The 17,784-nt window shown below is 38.9% G+C and overlaps 1 protein-coding gene and 1 long non-coding RNA gene across 2 annotated transcripts in view; one reads left to right on the top strand and one right to left on the bottom strand.

Annotated features, from left to right (window-relative positions):
* The window catches only part of LOC137442401 (vitellogenin-1-like), a 43,206-nt gene extending 26,552 nt beyond the window's left edge, over positions 1-16,654 (top strand). Inside the window, exons 21-36 of the mRNA XM_068141115.1 lie at positions 495-714; positions 1,562-1,731; positions 2,312-2,738; positions 3,120-3,412; positions 3,496-3,552; positions 4,768-5,046; positions 5,636-5,842; positions 6,823-6,965; positions 7,497-7,635; positions 9,327-9,462; positions 10,182-10,368; positions 10,801-10,898; positions 11,490-11,584; positions 11,686-11,845; positions 13,012-13,173; positions 16,436-16,654. Coding sequence (XP_067997216.1) covers positions 495-714; positions 1,562-1,731; positions 2,312-2,738; positions 3,120-3,412; positions 3,496-3,552; positions 4,768-5,046; positions 5,636-5,842; positions 6,823-6,965; positions 7,497-7,635; positions 9,327-9,462; positions 10,182-10,368; positions 10,801-10,898; positions 11,490-11,584; positions 11,686-11,845; positions 13,012-13,173; positions 16,436-16,554 — 2,892 coding nt within the window. The 3' untranslated portion in view covers positions 16,555-16,654. The remainder of the gene's footprint in view (positions 1-494; positions 715-1,561; positions 1,732-2,311; positions 2,739-3,119; positions 3,413-3,495; positions 3,553-4,767; positions 5,047-5,635; positions 5,843-6,822; positions 6,966-7,496; positions 7,636-9,326; positions 9,463-10,181; positions 10,369-10,800; positions 10,899-11,489; positions 11,585-11,685; positions 11,846-13,011; positions 13,174-16,435) is intronic.
* The window catches only part of LOC137442402 (uncharacterized), an 82,059-nt gene that overhangs the window by 44,615 nt on the left and 19,660 nt on the right, over positions 1-17,784 (bottom strand). The gene's annotated exons all lie outside the window — the stretch shown is intronic.

Below are 17,784 nucleotides of genomic sequence, written 5' to 3'. Positions count from 1 at the left end.
GTTCTGCAAGTGTTGCTTAGCATGTGTAAATACTTTTGAATGGAGATTTCTGACATATGATATGCTAATATGGTCTCAGATTCATGTCACATCAACTGATACAGAATTTTCATGGACATAGATAAGAGTTCTGTTGTTGCCCCAACCAAAACTCAGAGGAAAGAACTCCAGTCAATCTAGAGTACATTCAGATTTATCAAGAACTTGCATAATATTCTAGGAAAACAAAATCAAATATTCATAATTAATTCATAATATAATTTTCCATTTGTATAGCCTGAAGCTCTTTTTTACATGAGATAGCCTAATCAAGTCCTTCAGTTTATAATTTTGTTCAACTGAAAATCAAGCTGTTCTTTGTTATGGCCTTGCAATGTTAAATAAACTGGTTAATTCCTCCTGAAGAATACATGTAACTATTATTAAAACAGTACTCACAATATGCAAGTAATCCTTACTGTTCAGTTTAACTTAACACGTGTCTTATCTAATAGGACAGACTGTCTGCAGAAGATGTTTCAGCAGGAAATTCCTTTCCCTTCGGACACTTGGCTTCCTCAAAAAAGCCATATGTTCAATTCTCGTGTTTCAATGCAAGTACATTTGGGGTTCAAGTGTGCCTTGAGAGGAAAAGTGTACACGCAGCATTTATCAAAAATGTGCCTCTCTATTACCTTGTTGGAGAGCACAGTTTTACAATGAGCTTCAAGCCAGGTAAATACTACTGTGCACAAAAAAAGAAAGTAACAGATGGGTGGGTAGGGATGTGTATATCCACATATGTATTTATATACGTACATATATATCTTTTGCATCTTAAGTACAACTAAGAATACCATTAGACCTCCCAGCCTTACCAGTACTGCCAACAGACTGCTTGTAGCAGGAATCCATTTCTCCCCCACTTGTCTGAGCAGCAATTTCCCAGCTCTCCCAGCAATGCCACTCAGCATGGCCAGCATCAAGCAGAGCTGATCTGTGTCTGCAGAGTGTATCTGATGCATCCTAAATCACTGGATTTGGGATGCAAGCACAGAGCAATTGGACATGGGCAACAGATCCAATGCAGTGTCCTGTAGTTACCCAGACTCTTAAAGGCAATTATGGATTAACCCTGCCAGGATCTAATCCTTAATGTCTTAATCCATGATCATAAGAAGTAAAAGCACAGCAGGCCACTGAATCTAGGTCTCGTAGGTGTCAAACTAATGGCCTAACCATTGGACTATTCTTCACAATTTAACAGTTGAGCCTCCTCCTTTCTGATGCCTAATTCACTATCCCACAGTGTTATCTAGTTAAGCAATTCAGTTCACATCTTAAATCTGCTGATCATTGTGTTTATTGACTTGTTATTGTGCTAATAATTTAAAATTTACTATATCAGTATGTGTTTTGGCTATTGCAGAAATGTTTTAACAAAGTTGCTCAGTATCATATGTAATGAGCTTTTATATTTTTATTTGGGGATGAATGGCTAAATAAATCATAGCAAAAATTGGCTTATTCTATTATTCAGTTGCTAATACTGAAAATAACACTATTTGTTGTGCAATTTCAGTTGACACAGAGGCACCTATTGAAAAAATACAAGTCACAATTCAGGCAGGAGACCGAGCTCCTACAAAAATGGTACGTGTAGTAACATTTGAAGATCCAAAGGCACAAGTATCTTCCAGCAAAGAAGTAATTAGAAGAGTGAAGAAAATCCTTGATGGTCCTGATGACCAGGTACTTCTGTGAAAATTGACTTCTGTGTTTGTGGCAGACACTACACAAAGCTTAGCTATTTATATTTCTTTTACTAAGTATCTTTATTTGTTTTGACAGTATTTAAAAATTGGACAATAAAGACAGGCTTTTGGGTGCACAAAGCTTTTGGCATAGCTTTTGTTTGCATTCATCTCTTTTGCAGGTGAAGGACAGGGAAAAGCAGGTTGGTTTTGTTTTTCTGAAAAAACCTCTTGTTAGACACAAAACAACTGTTGTGTGCTCAAAAGGCAGTCTGTTCTTTCCAGTTACTGCAACTGTAGCAAAAAGTTGTGATGCCTATCTACACAGCTTGCCCTGAGACAGCTATAGCCTGCCATTATCAACATTAGTTTTGTGTAGCTGTAGTATCAACAATGTTCATTACCACCACAGGATTTGGTGTATCACTCTACTTGTGTGTGGGTTTTACACGTTATTATGAATCTTGTCTTCTAAAGCAGCAGAGAGATTCACAGCTCTCTGTATCTGATTTTACTTACAAGCTTCTGCAGGAACACAGAAAAAATAATTTGGGTTTTCCAATGGTATCATTGACTAGGGGACAAGAAAATCCAGAATTTCGTCATCAAGTGCCAGCAGCACCAGTGGAAGTAATGAGAGTACAACGAGTAGCCCCTCCAGCAGCGACTCTGACAACACATCATCACAAGGAGGCACCCAGATAAATCTGAAAACAAGGCAGTCCAAAGCCAAAGAAAAGAAATTCTCTCCCTTTGGAGACAGTGGCCATAGCAGCAGCAGCAGCAAAAGCAGCAGTAGTAGCAGCAGTAGTAGCAGCAGTAGTAGCAGCAGTAACAGCAAAAGGAGCAGTAGCGATAGCAGCAGCAGCAAAGGCAGCAGCAGTAGTAGTGATAGTAGTAGTAGCAAAAGCAGCAGCAGTAGTAGTAAAAGCAGCAGCAGTAGTAGCAAAAGCAGCAGCAGTAGTAGCAGTAGTAGTAGCAAAAGCAGCAGCAGCAGTAGCAGCAGTAGCAGCAGCAAAAGCAGTAGCAACAGTAGCAAAAACAGCAGCAGTAGTAGTAAAAGCAGCAGCAGTAGTAGCAAAAGCAGCAGCAGTAGTAGCAGTAGTAGTAGCAAAAGCAGCAGCAGCAGTAGCAAAAGCAGCAGTAGCAGTAGCAAAAGCAGCAGTAGCAGCAGCAAAAGCAGTAGCAGCAGCAAAAGCAGCAGTAGCAGCAGCAAAAGCAGCAGAAGCAGCAGCAGCAGTAGCAACAGCAAAAGCAGCAGCAGCAGTAGCAGCAGCAAAAGCAGTAGCAACAGTAGCAAAAGCAGCAGCAGTAAAAGTAGTAGTAGCAGCAAGGGCAGCAGTAGTAGCAGTGAGGGCAGCAGAAGCAGTCGTGGTATCAGCAAAGGAAGCAGCAGAAGCAGCACAAGTAGCAGCAGCAGCAAAGCATCTGGTATAAAGCGTAAGGTTAAGAAGCAGTCCAAGAGCACACCATTTCCAAATGCCAGTGCTGCTGAAGGAAAGAAAAGTGTTGGTGAGCAGAAGCCTAAAACACAGAGCAGCAGCAGAAGTAGTAGCAGCAGCAGCAGTGAGAGCGTTGGTGCTTCCTATCGCCGAAGCAAGTCTGACAGACAGGCTGAGCTGAAACGTATCAAGCCCCCGCTGAACAGCCACAGTGGTTACGACATTTCTACAGAATGGGTAAAATTTTCTAATGCTTTGACTTCTGTTAGAAGATGAACCTTACTTAGCTGTAGGACATAACGTTTTTTGGAATTTTGCAGGAAGATCACCTTCCCAAAGTATACCAGCTCCGCTTCAAGTCTGCTCACGTTCATCGGGTAGGTCCCTAATTCGAGTACGCTTCCCCATGGTGGCTGCAGCTGATATGGTCAAGCACTTTGCTGAAGGGCTTTGTTTGGGAGTTGGGGCTGTTTAGTTTGGAAAAGAGGAGGCTGAGGAGAGACCTCATTGCTCTCTACAACTACTTGAAAGGATGTTGTGGAGAGGCTGGTGTTGGTCTCTTCACAGGTAATTAATGACAGAACAAGAGGGAATGTCCTCAAGCTATAACCACGTAGGGTTAGACTGAACATTAGGAAAAAAAAATTCACAGAAAGAGTGGACAGGCATTGGAATGTGCTGCCCAGGGAGGTGGTTGAGTCACCAACTCTAGATGTGTTTGATGTGGTGCTTGGGGATATGGTTTAGGGGTGAACTTTGTAGAGTAGGGTTATCAGTTGAACTTGGAGATCCCAAGGGTCTTTTCCAAACTGAATATTTCTGTGATTTCACCTGAGCTTTACATACTGCCCAATAACAATGTTGTTAGCCAAGTTAAGTTACTAAAATACTGATGATTACACTATACCCTTCTGTTGCTGCAGCACTTGCAATCCTCAAATTTCAGTCAGGACATCTTTGGGCTAGATGCTGTACAATGCAGCCAAAACTAAGTTAATAAGGCCATGGGGAAATTATAAAACAGGGAGATCTTCCAGTAGAAATAACTATGTCCACAGTTTTTAGGCAATCATGACAAAATCATCAGGTATGTGGATTGTAACAGAAACGAGGTTCAGTGTATACTACGGTGCTGAGATATTCTAAGTATATATTAGAAGGATGATAGTATAGTGGGTTTTGTAGGTGTTACTGTAAAGTCATTATGTATCTTCCATGTGAAAGATGAAGATGATTTACAGTGATTTTAATTGTAATTTCTTTTCTATTTCTAAAAGAAAGAAAAAAGAAAAGGAGGTATTTGACCACTTATTAAGTGTCAGATTTTATTTTCCCTGACACCAGACCTGGGCAGTGTGATGTTGCCATTTGCAGTCACTGTCTACGCAGCCTTCCTTTCAGCAGAGAGGTCCAGGTGTATCTGAAATATATTCCTACGGAACATATCTCATGTCTGCCTATGATAGTAAAAATAACACTTTAGATATGTCTGTCTGCTAATCATAGAGGGAGGCTGATAGCTCTGGTTTTGATACCTACACTGTAAAACTAAAGGCTATATCATAAGTTTTTAACCTACTTTGGTTTTATAGCATCCAGATCGCAAGATACCAAGCAGATCATCATCATCTTCCTCTGAGTCTGGAAGCAGCAACAGCAGCAGCAGTGCCAGCAGCAGGAGGAGCAGTCACCTGAGCAGCAGCAGCAGCAGCAGCAGCAGCAGTAGCAGCAGCAGCAGCAGCAGCAGTAGCAGCAGCAGCAGTAGCAGCAGCAGCCACCACCATAAAGGAAATTCTGGCCACAGCTCAGAGAGCCATGTGAGCAGAGGAGTCAGTATCCCCCACAGCCACAATTCCAGCCTGACACGCGAGGTACTATCTGTGTGGAACAAATGAGCAGCTGGGCTTTGCTGGCTGCAGAACAGGAGTTGTGGATGTGGTAGCATTCTAACCAGCTGAGAGACTTAGGGTCAGGAAGTACTCTGCAAGTCAAGTTTGTACATTGGAAGTCAAAGTCCATTGAGATACTTTTCCCCTCATGATTTTTTTTTTTCCAAATTCTCTTGGCTTTGGCATTTTGTTTGCTGGTTGCTTGGGTATATTTTCCTTCATTTCTAAAAGTGCTTGCAGCATATGAAAGCCTGGATTTGGAAATTATGAAAAATTGAAGGGAATGGTGTTGTAATTTAAAGGGAAAAGAATTTTACTTGTGCATAAAGATAGGTTGGAAGAACCCACATCAAAACAATCATGTCTTTGAAAATTCTTGGTGGCAATGAAATAATCCAGATTCCAGTCAAATTTATCCTTAAACACTGGGGATATAGAAATACATTCAGCAAACTAAACAGGTGAAGGACAAGGGCTGCTTCCTGCAATCAGCGCACATAAACTGGACTGTAGGCTCCCCAGTGAATATACAGAAATACTTAAGCACAGATGGTTGGGGATTGTTTTTCAGCGCAACTTCCTGGGAGACGTAATTCCACCTGGCATTACGATTGTGGCACAGGCAGTAAGGAGTGACAACAGAAATCAAGGTTATCAGGCGACAGCATATGTTCGTTCTGATGCTGCCAAAGTTGATGTGCAACTAGTTGTGGTTCAGCTGGCTGAAACCAATTGGAAAGCATGTGCTGATGCTGTAATACTACCTCTGAAAGTACAGGTAAGCTCACAGGCAGCTTCGCCCAGAGAGACATCCAGAAGCCCAGAGTTTATTAAATAAGTGCAGAGCACCTGCTGATTAGAACTCAATGATAAAAACATGCACATTTGGAAACATTTCACACACAAAAAAAAAAAAGACAAACCACCAAAACAAAGCAACATATCCACTTCAAAATTTGAGAAGATACTGATTTTCATGATACATCCAAATATGATCAGTAGAAGGCTAAAAAATGTTTGAAAATTTGACTGCTTCATTATAGCCTATTTATTATTTGTTCTACTATGAATTTGCTTGTCTGGGAATCTGGCTGTTTTTCTCTAGATAATTCATTCCAGAAGACTCATAACTTAGATGCATTTGAAATGTTGTATTTCTTAAGATTATATGAAAAGATGGAAAATGTAAAGTTGGGTAATGTGTTGATGCCTGAGAGAGCATCTCTTTTGCATCTCCCTGTGCTGTGCTTCCCATGTTCTTCTTGATGAAAGTGATATTTGCATAGCAATTCACAAACCTCTGCTTTTTGCAGCTGTGATTAACAAATTCAGTGTGATATTTCAGTATGGAAAAAAGTGGGGCAAGGGTCAAATCAAGAGCTATTGGAGAAGGCTAATAGAAATTACAGTGTAGTCGTCTTACAGAAGACAATGCATATTGATTATGAAGTTAGCAAGTCTAAGGAAATCTCAGAAAATCTTGACAAACCTGATATTTCAGGGACTGCTTTGAGATGGGAACATGTCCATATAGTTCACACAGCCTAACAAACTTTTTTTTTGTACTACGCCTCAGATTTTTTCAGATACAGGCAAAAATAATCTCTGTAGTAGTATTTAGGACAAAAGGAAGACTTGGAAACATTAAGGATCAGTCTGAAGTTTCTTGAAAGAAGTAAAACTTGAATTTTGAAATGGTCAGGGGTGGTTCTGTGGTTCATTTCTGAAATCTGTCTGACTGTTTCCCTGTTTATAAAGGCCAGACTGAGATGGGGCAAAGAGTGCCAGGACTACAAGATAGCAGCCGCGGCTACCACAGGCCAACTGGCGAAGAAGCCAGCTGCGCAGCTTAAGGTGCAATGGGGAAATCTTCCATCCTGGATAAAAAAGAAAAGCACAGTGTATGTAGTTCATTCTTTCTGCCTTTCTTATGCTATTTGACTTTCTAAAAACACTGAAAAGGTTGGGTAACATTTTTCAGCCCAAACACACGTTGCTTTTTTTGTTTTGTTTTGTTTTGTTTTTTCCAATGGAAAACACAAGCTCAGTGGCACAAAACTATTTTGTGAATGTGTCCTCTTTCCCCCACATGTTTCCTATTAAAAATATTCCCCAAATATTTATGAACTTGACACATTTAATTTCATTTTCCATATTAAATGATTTTATATTTCAAAATGCTTTTTTTGATTGTTTGTTTTAAAACATTCTTCTATTCAGTCTCAGAAAACATTCAGTTAAAATGAGCAAAATAAAACCAATGTGTTTCCTCTGGATAAAATCAACCATTGAAAATGATCCACAGTACTATTTCCTTGGCTTTCCAATTCTTTCATTGTTTCCCCAAATTTTTAGAACTGCCAGTAGTCCTTATCCTCCCATTGCTGCATTTACTTATGTACCTGAGCTTGTCACATCTTGTTTATCTCTAGATTCATGCAGTACATTCCTGGTGCAGCTCTCATGTTGGGCTTCTCAGAAGTATATCAAAGAAATCCATCTCGTGAAATTATAGTAAGGGCAGCTGCAACATCTCCACGAACAATTGATGCAGTAATTAAAGCTCCTGGGGTAGGTGTCAATTTTTATTTTCTTTTTCCTTACCTTGAATGGATTTTCAACTAATAAGATTTTGTTATTTAATGTATAGGGAAAAAAGCCAAACATTCCCTTTTAGAGCTACTCCTATATACCTGACTACACAAGTCCTGAGACACATACATGAGTACTCTTGATTTTGTGCTGCTTTGATGCAATGTAGCAATAACCTGAAAGTCAGATTCCATAGTCAGCTACTTTATTTTCATGCTGAGAGCAGCAGCTAGACTCAAATTGTCTCAAGTATGACTGCTCTGCACTCACACTTTTATTCATTTTACCCAATGTGACTAGTTCTGTAGGATGCACAGGGATCTCAGAACATATAATGGAGGCCTTGAGAACACCCTACACTCTGTTGCAACCATGTACAACATCTGCCTGTGCTGGCACTCAAGTCCCATCTCTGCAGTAACCATGTTTGATGAGACAGGTCTGAGCAAGTTATGACAGCCACAAATACAACTCTGCCTTAACCAAACTGGAGCAGTTAGTTACACTTTCAGAGTAGCTTGCACAGGCTGGATCTGCAGAATCTCTCTGATTAATTGGTCCTTGTCCACCAAATTGCTATACACCACTTTGAAAAATTTCCTCTATGGATCTCTGGCAAATAAATAACAGCTAGGTATTCAAACACAGAGAAATTAGTGTGTCTTTAACCTTTCATGGTTCTTCAATATTGCAGAATCTTTAATATATGATAATAAAGACGTAGGCACACTAGACATTAATTTGATTCTCTCACTGAATATAATTTATAGCTACAGTGAGGGGTCTTACTGCAATGCTCATCATGTGAGTTTTCAGCCTGTAATGGATGCTGTTCACTCTAACAGACAGAACCATTAACTTACTCAGTTGCTTAACTTGTTGCCATATTTTTAAGGAAATTGCATCATTATCACTTAGATTCATGAGACCCCACCTGGAGTATTGCATTCAGCTCTGAAGCCCACCTGCTCAAGTGGATCTAGAAGAGGGCCAATAAAGATGACTGGCAATTGGAGCACCTTCCCTGTGAGGACAGGCTGAGAGTCTAGGGGTTGTTTATCCTGGAGAAGAGAAGGCTCTGTGAAGACCCTGTAGCAGTTTTCCAGTACCTAAAGGGGCCCTACAGGAAATGTGGGGAGGGGCTGTAGTGATAGGATGAGGGCTAATGCTTTTAAACAATGATGGTATATTTAGATTAGGTACTTTAGATTGTTTACTATGAAAGTCATGAGGCACTGGAACAGATTGCCGAGAGAAGCTGTGAGTGTTCCTTCCCTGGAAATATTCAAGGCCAGGTTGGACAAGGCTTTGAGCAATTTTATTTAGTGAAAGGTGGCCCTGCCCATGGTAGGGTATTTGGAACAAGATGATCTTTAAAGTCACTTCCAACTCAAACCATTCTATGATTCTATGAATCATCCATGTTGGTTACTTTCCAATGCCCTTAACAATTTCTCAGGAAGTCAAGAAGTGTGACTAGAAGAAAAGACAATGATTCCTCACAGAAACTTAGGTGTGTGCTGGAGAAACTATCATAAGCGCATTGCATAAATGCATATTGAATATATTCTTTTTCAAGATCAGCGTCTCTTTTTTTGTTTGCTTTGCAGTCATATCTTGAGCAATATGTTTCAGTTTATCTTAATGCATTTTCATTTTTGCTTTTTCAGGTAACACTTTACTGTCAGGCTCTCCGAATGCCAATCACTCTTCCTTTAGGGCAATCTCCAGCTTATGAGACTCAAGATATCACTGCCTGGAATTTATTCCCAGAAATAGCTTCACAAATAGCACAAGAAGATCAATGTAAGTATTAGTTATATGCCTGTCCCATGAACAAACAGTGTTTACAGATGCGTACTATGCCATGTCTGGGCCTTGTCTTTCCTTGTAATGATCTTCTAGGGAAGCATAGCATCTCTAACCCTGTTTTCTGTAAAGCTTGTTCCTTCACTTAGAAGCATATTTGTTGGCAGGTGGTTGAAGAGACTCCAAACTGATGTAAATATTCAGAGCTCAGGAATCACATCTGTCTGCAAGAACCAGAGGCTGTCTTTTCCCATTCTAAGAAGGTGTCATCTCTGCATTGAGAGGCATCAGATGACAAGATAGATCATGTGCTTTCTGCCATGTTTATTTTCTTCAGAAAGGAGTCCTGTGAGTCTTAGACAATTGGTAGCTAGCACTTTTGTGGGAAATGTGAACTACTTTTTATCATGTTTTTCATCAAGAGATTAGTACCTTTTAGACCCTGTTAGCTTGAGTTTTATGTTTAGCCAGTAATCAAAATCAATACTAGTATAGTCTATGTATGTAAGTTATTCTGCACTGTATGTTAGTTATTCTGCACTGCTATCCTGCACTTACAGGCTCTAGGCAGCATCGAAAGCTTCTGCCAAGGAGATGATGAAGATTCTTTCATGTTTGCTCTGCAATTCAATCTCATAGAGGTGGTTTTCAATACTTTGCAGAAACACATATGTCATTGGCACATCTGCCATTTCTTTTCTGGTTTTGTTTTGCAGCTACATGTGAAGTCACAGAGAGAGATTTCAAAACATTTGACCATGTGAGCCATACATATTCTTTCAATAAAAGCTGCAGCCTAATAGTGGCCCAAGATTGTACTGAACACCCCAAATTCATCATTACTACAAGAAAGGTTGATCCTCAGTCTTTCTCAAGAAAGGTTGACATAAATACAACCTCAGTGTAAGTGTGGTTTATTCTGAAGTCTCAGGTATTAGCTATAATGTTTCAGGAAGTTAGTCTGGGGATGGGAGATGTCTAGATTCTAGGTGAAACTGGTTTGCAATCAGATATTTGGGGAAAGATGGGATTTTCAGAAGGAATCCTCATCTGAGACTGTTTGGTTTATTTCCACGTCTTCACTTTCAAAGCTACCATTATATGATAATGTGCTCATTAAGTTCCCACACTGTCTTTCCTTTCAAGGCTGAATCTCAAAACCCAAAGTGCCAATGAATCTTGCACTTTGGGAAGAAAACAGCTCATTTATTCATTCAAAATTCAGATATTCAAATTGATTCACTGCTAGCTTTGGTCACAAATATCTCTCCTTTTCAATTTTTTTTCACATTTATTCATTTTGGGGTTTTGGGGTTTTTCTTTCTCTTTCTGAAGGAACATCACAATCTGTCCTGCTGCAAATTCTTCTCTCCTTGTGACATGCAATGAAGAGGCAGTTATATCACACACCAAAGTTTCTGAGTATGAAAAAGGTAAGCTGCAATACCCACATTTCCAGGACTGGCCTGGAAACTACGTAACTTCAAGTTGTTTATATGAATTCCACAGAAAAATCCCAATGTAATGAAAACACAAGTGTAATGAAAGAAAAGCTATAGACTTTATTTTCTTAAGATTTCTATTGACTTACATTCCCATTTCCTTCAGTATATATGCACTTCCTGGTCTTCAGCATAGCTGTCAGGTAAATAAAGCCCTTTCTATACATATGGTGTGTTCAAGTTGGTGATTGTTTAGAGAAAAAGTTCTTGTAGTCACAGTTAGATGCTTTTGCTCAGCTATTTAGCTGGAGCACCAGCAATGTCATTATAATCTCCTTGACTTTGTAGGATGGATACAAAAGTATCCAGTTGCAACTACAGCAAACAGTACTAGAGTGTTTTTGCAAGTAAAGAGATTTCTTCAACTTTTCACTTTCTCTCTCCACCAAAAAAAAAAAAAAATCCAGCTGCAGCAAACCTACCATTGTGAAGGAAAATGCATTATGGTGCATTTTGTGCTACTCAGTTTCTCTATAATTTGGAATTAAGCAGATCATCTTATGATTCACTGTCTTTTTACAGACAATGTTAGAATCTATAAAAATGGAAGAAAAGTTATCGTGGAAGCTCCAACACATGGATTGAAGAATGTGATTTTTGACGGTGTGATCCTTAAGGTATTTGGCTTTGAATATTACTACTTTCTTTCTGTTTATTACCTTGGCAATGTAACAGACCAACACTTCAGTATTTGCTACAAAGATGTGCTGTTTCATAGGTTACCGTCACTTCATGGATGAGAGGAAAGACCTGTGGAGTTTGTGGAAATAATGACAGAGAAAAGTACAATGAACTACAAATGCCAAATCATAAGCTGGCACACAGCAGTTCAGCTTTTGTTCATTCATGGGTGTTGCTAGAAGAAACCTGCTCTGGTGGTGAGTACATCTGAAAATGCTTTATGCTTGTGAAGAATATGATTTTACTTTTTCTCTTCCAATAGCTAGATTATTTTTTTTTTAAGCAGCAGATATCTTTTACCTAGAAAAATAATTCAACATTAATTTCATTAACCACTGACTGTTTCAAACAATGTCTGTGAATACAGAGAATATATACCACAGCAAAGGCATTTGTATCATGTGCTGTTCAATGTTAAATAAATTATTCTACTATAATTTCTTCCACTGAGTAGCTTTATTTTATTGGAGAAGCAAAGTCAGGCCTATTCTTGCTTCAACTGAAATAAGTGTGATTTTCACCACTGAAACAAAGCAGTTTCGGCTGTTGTCTGCAGTCTGAATTTAATCAAAGTTGCAGTCTCTGAATGCAGTGTCAGATCTTAAGTTTATGTAAATTTTCAGAGTGAAAAAAACTTTCACTTTTGTTCTACACCATCTGAGGGTGTAATCTGAGGCAAATATGAAAAGAGATTCTTCACATGTAGCTGGAAATACAATGACAGTCTCCCATAACATCAATACTGTTTTGTTCTGCAGGTCTCCATTTACCTTGGACCTGAGATAACTTTATTGAAGTTAATGGTTGTTTTCTCCTTGACTTCTCTGGCAGCAGAATTGTACTTATCTGTGTGTCAGGAAACAAAATCATAGATAGGATTCTGTTAAGTTACATTATACCTTTCTAGTGAAATAATTGCAGCATTATAAAAATCATCCAATACAAAAATTATCCTTGATGTTATTACTTAAATGCTGCCTTTTTTTTTTAATCTATTCACTACAGATGACATTTTTCCTAATGCAATGAAGTAGCCATTGTGCTTGTAGTATCTGTTCTTGATAGCTTTCAGACATGAGAGGTAATTTTCTTTGTATTATGTAGTTATAAAAACCTGGATATACATTATTCCATTTGGGTTATATTGTGCAATTAGATTTGAAAAATAGCTTCTCTTTCAGACTCTTTCTTCTGTCCCCCAAACTTATTATCATCCTATCTTGGTAACCTTGCTACTGTGAAAATGATTTGTCAGGCACCTGTGTTTTAATAAAAGCTGAAGAGAAAATATGGACCTTTATTATTGCAACAATCAATTGGAATTTATTTCTACAATTTTAACTGTGTTGTCTTTTCCTCTTAGGGTGCAAGCTGCAGCGCAGTTATGTGAAGCTGAATCAAAATCCTACTATTGATGGAGAGGAATCTACGTGCTACTCTGTTGACCCAGTACTGAAATGCAGGAAAGACTGTACTCCAATCGAAAAAACTTCAGTTAAGGTTGGCTTCCACTGTTTCCCTAAAGGTAGGATATTTTTCTCTCTCTCTGTCATGTACTGTAGGAGCTCTGTCAGAGCACTCAAAAGAACAAAACACAGCACAGCCTAACACAGACCTGTAGTGCTCCGGCTTCTCTCTGAGATGCTGGGTTTAATCCCATTAGTATTTCCTACAACCACTGACAGCACTGGCCAGCTAAAAGCTAGGTTACATGACGGCAGGTAGCATCATCTGAGGAAAACATCTGAGGTGGCAAAAGGGGCAGCAGTAATCAATATTTTTTTATGGGTTTGTTGTTGGTTTGGGGTTTGTTTTTTTTTTTTTTTCATTTTTTTTCAGTATCTCCATAAAGTTGAGATAAGCAACACTGAGTCCTTTTATGCACATTACAGCCTGCAATTTTGTGCAGACCAGGGCAAGCAAGGCAATTGAAAGTCAGTCAAATAGCATGACATGACTGCTATGATTAGGCTGCTGTGCTATGCCACTGTGCAATACATCAGAACAAAAAAAAAAAATCCATTGCTGAAATGTTCTCTAGATTGTTGGGGGGAAAAAAAAAAGGCTTGTTTTTGAAGGTATTTTATACACCTACACTTGTGCCCCAGAATTTTAAAAGCATCAGGCCTTTTTCTCCTTGCACTTATACCAATTTGTCAAGGGTGCAATACATTGTCTAACACAGGTTCACACTGAAGTTAACCTAAGTGTGAGAGGAGAATCTAGCCTGGAACCTACAGATATAATCTTTTAATGAATGAATGACACAGTATTTATATACCTTAAAGTGAAACTTGCCATTAGGGAGTATCTACTGAAGTGCTGTTTTCTGTGTTAACCATTGTTGGCCAAATTCATTATTGGCTGGAATAACCCAGCATAGTTTCGCTAAAGCAAATGAACCCCTGAGTGCAGTAACAGTGGAGAGGAACAGGGTATCACAGTATCACAGTATACTAGAAGTTGGAAAGGACCTCAAGAGATCATTTGGTCCAAACTCCCTGCCAAAGCAGGATCACTTAGGATAGTCCACACAGGAATGTATGCAGGTAGGTTTTGAAAGTCACCAGAGAAGGAGACTCAACAACCTTCCTGGGCAGTCTGTTGCAGTGTTCTGTCATACTCACTGTACAGAAGCTTCTCCTCATGTTGAAATGTTCTATGTTTGAGCTTGAACCTGTTGCTTCTTGTCTCATTACTGTGCATCACCGAAAAGAGCTTGGCCCCATCCACTTGACACCCACCTCTCAGATATTTATACACACTGATGAGATCCCCTATCAGTCTTCTCAAGACTAAACAGCCCCAGGGATCTCAGTCTCTCTTCACAGGGGAGATGCTCAAGTCACGTAATCATCCTTATGGCTCTCCATTGGATTCTCTCCAGCAGTTCTCTGTCTTTCTTGAACTGGGGAGCCCAAAACTGGATGCAGTATTCCAGGTGTGGTCTCACCAGGGCAGAGTAGAGGGGCAGAAGAACTTCCCTAGACCTGCTGGACACACTTTTCTTGATGCTCCTCAGAACACCATTGGCTCTCTTATTTTAGGGCTGATACACATCTGTGTAGAACTTCATGCTTTGCCCATGTTACTAATATCTGCAATGTGCTGATCAGCCCATAAAGCAATGAGTACCTCTCTATAATAGTGAACCATCTACAACCACCTATTCAACAAGCAGTACAGAGAGAGTGCTAATAGTTTTCTGGCAGTTCCCTGATATGTGAATAGATGCATCCTTTTATGAAAAGAAAAAAATACACTAAAAAAAAAAAAAATCAAAATCTTGTCACATCCATGTTTCACAGGTTTCTTTTGTGTGTCCAAGTCTGTATCTCTGAAATGTCATCACCCTAGGCCACTCACTGCCTCAGTGTATTAGGCTATAATAAAGCTGTCTCACTCTCAGACAAAAATGTGTGAGAAAAGATGAAAATCAGAAAAGGGAAAAAAAAAAAAAAAGGATATGTTAGTTGTCACAGGCAGTGCTGCCTTTACAGCAGCTGTAGACTTCTCTGGTTCATTTACTGAACCAGAGGCTGGGAAGTCTGCTAGCAGCACTCCTAATCAAAGGCTTTTTAAATTTATTTATCCTGAGGAAGAGGAGTTTGGGTGGGGAAAGAAGGAGGAAGATGAAGGAGAAGGCTACCATTTTGGGTTCTTTTTTCACAACTGATTGCTTTTTTTCAGGTTAAGGATCAGTAGGAATTTAATGCCAGCCCTTAAAAACTGGTTTTTTCTTTCCTTGTTTAATGACATGGAGAAGCAGCAATGATCAGACCCACAGTGTGGCCAGTAGTAACAGACATAACCAGAATTGATTTATATAAAAAGCAGAATTAATATTTCATAGCATTTCTTATTTCAGAGCTTGTAAACATTACATTTATTTTTTAAAAAGCATCTGCAGCTCTTTTCTGTGAAATATTTATTTTCCGGTTTAGTATGTGCTTCAGGCTGGATAGTAATTTAGCCAAATAGTGTTAGAATTTCAGGAGATAAGTAACTGATACAACCTGAACCCATGTAGTGGTCTCCAGGTTTCCCTGTGATGGGAGATGGCATGTTATAAATATATTGTCCAGCTAAGAGCTAAAACAAATGGAGGCAAAATTATGAAAGCTTTACCATTCTCATTAGAAAAACTTAATCTAAATGGATGTTCTAATATTCTTCCAGATGCAATGATAAAACTTCAACTAGCTAAGAATATTTATTGGGAGGATGAATATCATTATTCCAGTTAGATTATTTCAGCATTAAGGGATATGGCTTATTCAAGCTGCTGTTGATAAAGCAGTGTGGTAAGGTTAATACTGTAACTGACAATGCTCTGCCAGATTTCACAATATATGGGAAACTTTAATTAGAAGTTTATGAACCTCTGAAAATTCTCCAAAGGACTTATCCTTCAGAATGAACTTTGACAAATAGTTGGTGGAAATATGCAGTGATATGCAGCAGTAACATAAAAAGGGATTTCTGATGTGTATTAGTACGTGGTGGTCTTATATCGATGGTGGCTACCTCCAGCACTTCTACAACCTCCTGCCTGTTGTCTTTGTGCTTCATGAAATGTTATTCACTTGGGGGTTAGGGAAGTATTATAGTAATTATATCATGGATGAAAATTCTGTTCCAAGTCAGTGAGTCAGTTAGATGTCAGTTGTGGGGGCAGGATTTCATTCTTTATGTGATGAGGGAGTTGGCAGCCATCAAAACAGTATTTCCTTGAAATGTGTTAATTTTCTTGATGTTAGTTAACAATGCCTTCTCTCTTCTGACAGATACTGCTGTAAGCCTGCTGGAGTGGCAAAGAAGCAGCGATAAGAAATCAGCGTTTGAGGATGTTGTGGAGTCTGTGGATGCTGACATCGATTGTACCTGCACTGGCAACTGTAGTTAAGCTAAATGTCTTAGTGTTCTGCTATAGACATACTATACAAATAATTGAATAGCTGGACAGATAAGAAAGGAATGTCATAGCCCTAGTAAAATATTAAGAAATGTGCTTGAAGAAAATAAGCCTACTGCATTGCATACAAAGTCAAATGCATTATGTACAGTCTGCACTGCTTAATAAATATGTTGTTCATTAAATAAGTATTCATGTGGCCTCTCTCTTTATTTTTCCCTATCAACAAAACAATCAGGCCAACTATAATATTATCCAGAAATTCTGCTTCCTTTCGTCTGAAATATAATTACAGCAGTCCTCTCTTAAAATTACATTCACTAGGTGATGAAAGGAAAACATGATTATGGCTACTGCTAACATTCCATTGTGCAAAGAATTTAATATTTAGCATACTAAAGACACAGTAAGCATTTGTTTTCTTTTATGTTTTCTGGTAAAGAGCAAAGTCTGTTCTTGGAACCGTTCTGCAAAAAAATACGTTTTACTCCCAGCAAGACCATTAGCCTTAGTATATTCTACAAAGGAATGAATTGGACTGCTAGACTCCCACTGTAGCTTTCCAGAGAGCTATAGTGTGTGACACAGTCCTCATTTTCATTTCAATTTCAATGGATGTGCTGTTGCTTCATGAGCTAAAAGTGTGAATAGGAACTTTTCTTTTTTTTTTTTTTTTTTGGTTCACCATCTCCTATTGTATACCTATGAAAATGATGCCTTCAAAAACTTCAGGGAACAATAATACATAAGGTATAATTCCAAATACTCTAAAAAATATAATATAGAGAAAAATATGTCAGATCTATAGCATCATAAAGCTAAGATAAAGTACAAGCAGGACAGTTAGATTCTGTTTAAACAGTGAAGTGTCAATCTGTTAGCTTTCACTAGATCTGTGCAGAAAGGCAATTCTGTCCCACCCCAGGGGACCAGGAATAGGTGGCACCTTCAAACCTCCAGCAACAGCACAGTATCTCTTCACCTTGTACCCGAATCAGCCGTGCAGTGAGCCATGATATGTTTTCCACAACAGGCAATAGCAGCCAACCTGCTCTTCCAAGAGAAGCCTAAGCATGGGCAAGGTACTGCTGAACCCAAATCGAGTCGGGAAACCATCATTAATGAAAACACTTCTCTTTCTAATCAAAAGCTGAGCCGTCAGAAAGATGACTGAAGACTAAATAGCTGAAAAATTACAGAATTTCTCTGCACTTTTCTTTC

The sequence above is a fragment of the Melanerpes formicivorus genome, unplaced genomic scaffold (genome assembly GCF_026170545.1).
Source record: "Melanerpes formicivorus ecotype bairdi unplaced genomic scaffold, bMelFor1.0.p_v2 SCAF_7, whole genome shotgun sequence".
In the NCBI taxonomy this organism is placed as follows: Eukaryota; Metazoa; Chordata; class Aves; order Piciformes; family Picidae; genus Melanerpes; species Melanerpes formicivorus.
Note: the sequence above shows the minus strand (reverse complement) of the source record. Positions and strands in the feature narration are given on the sequence as shown.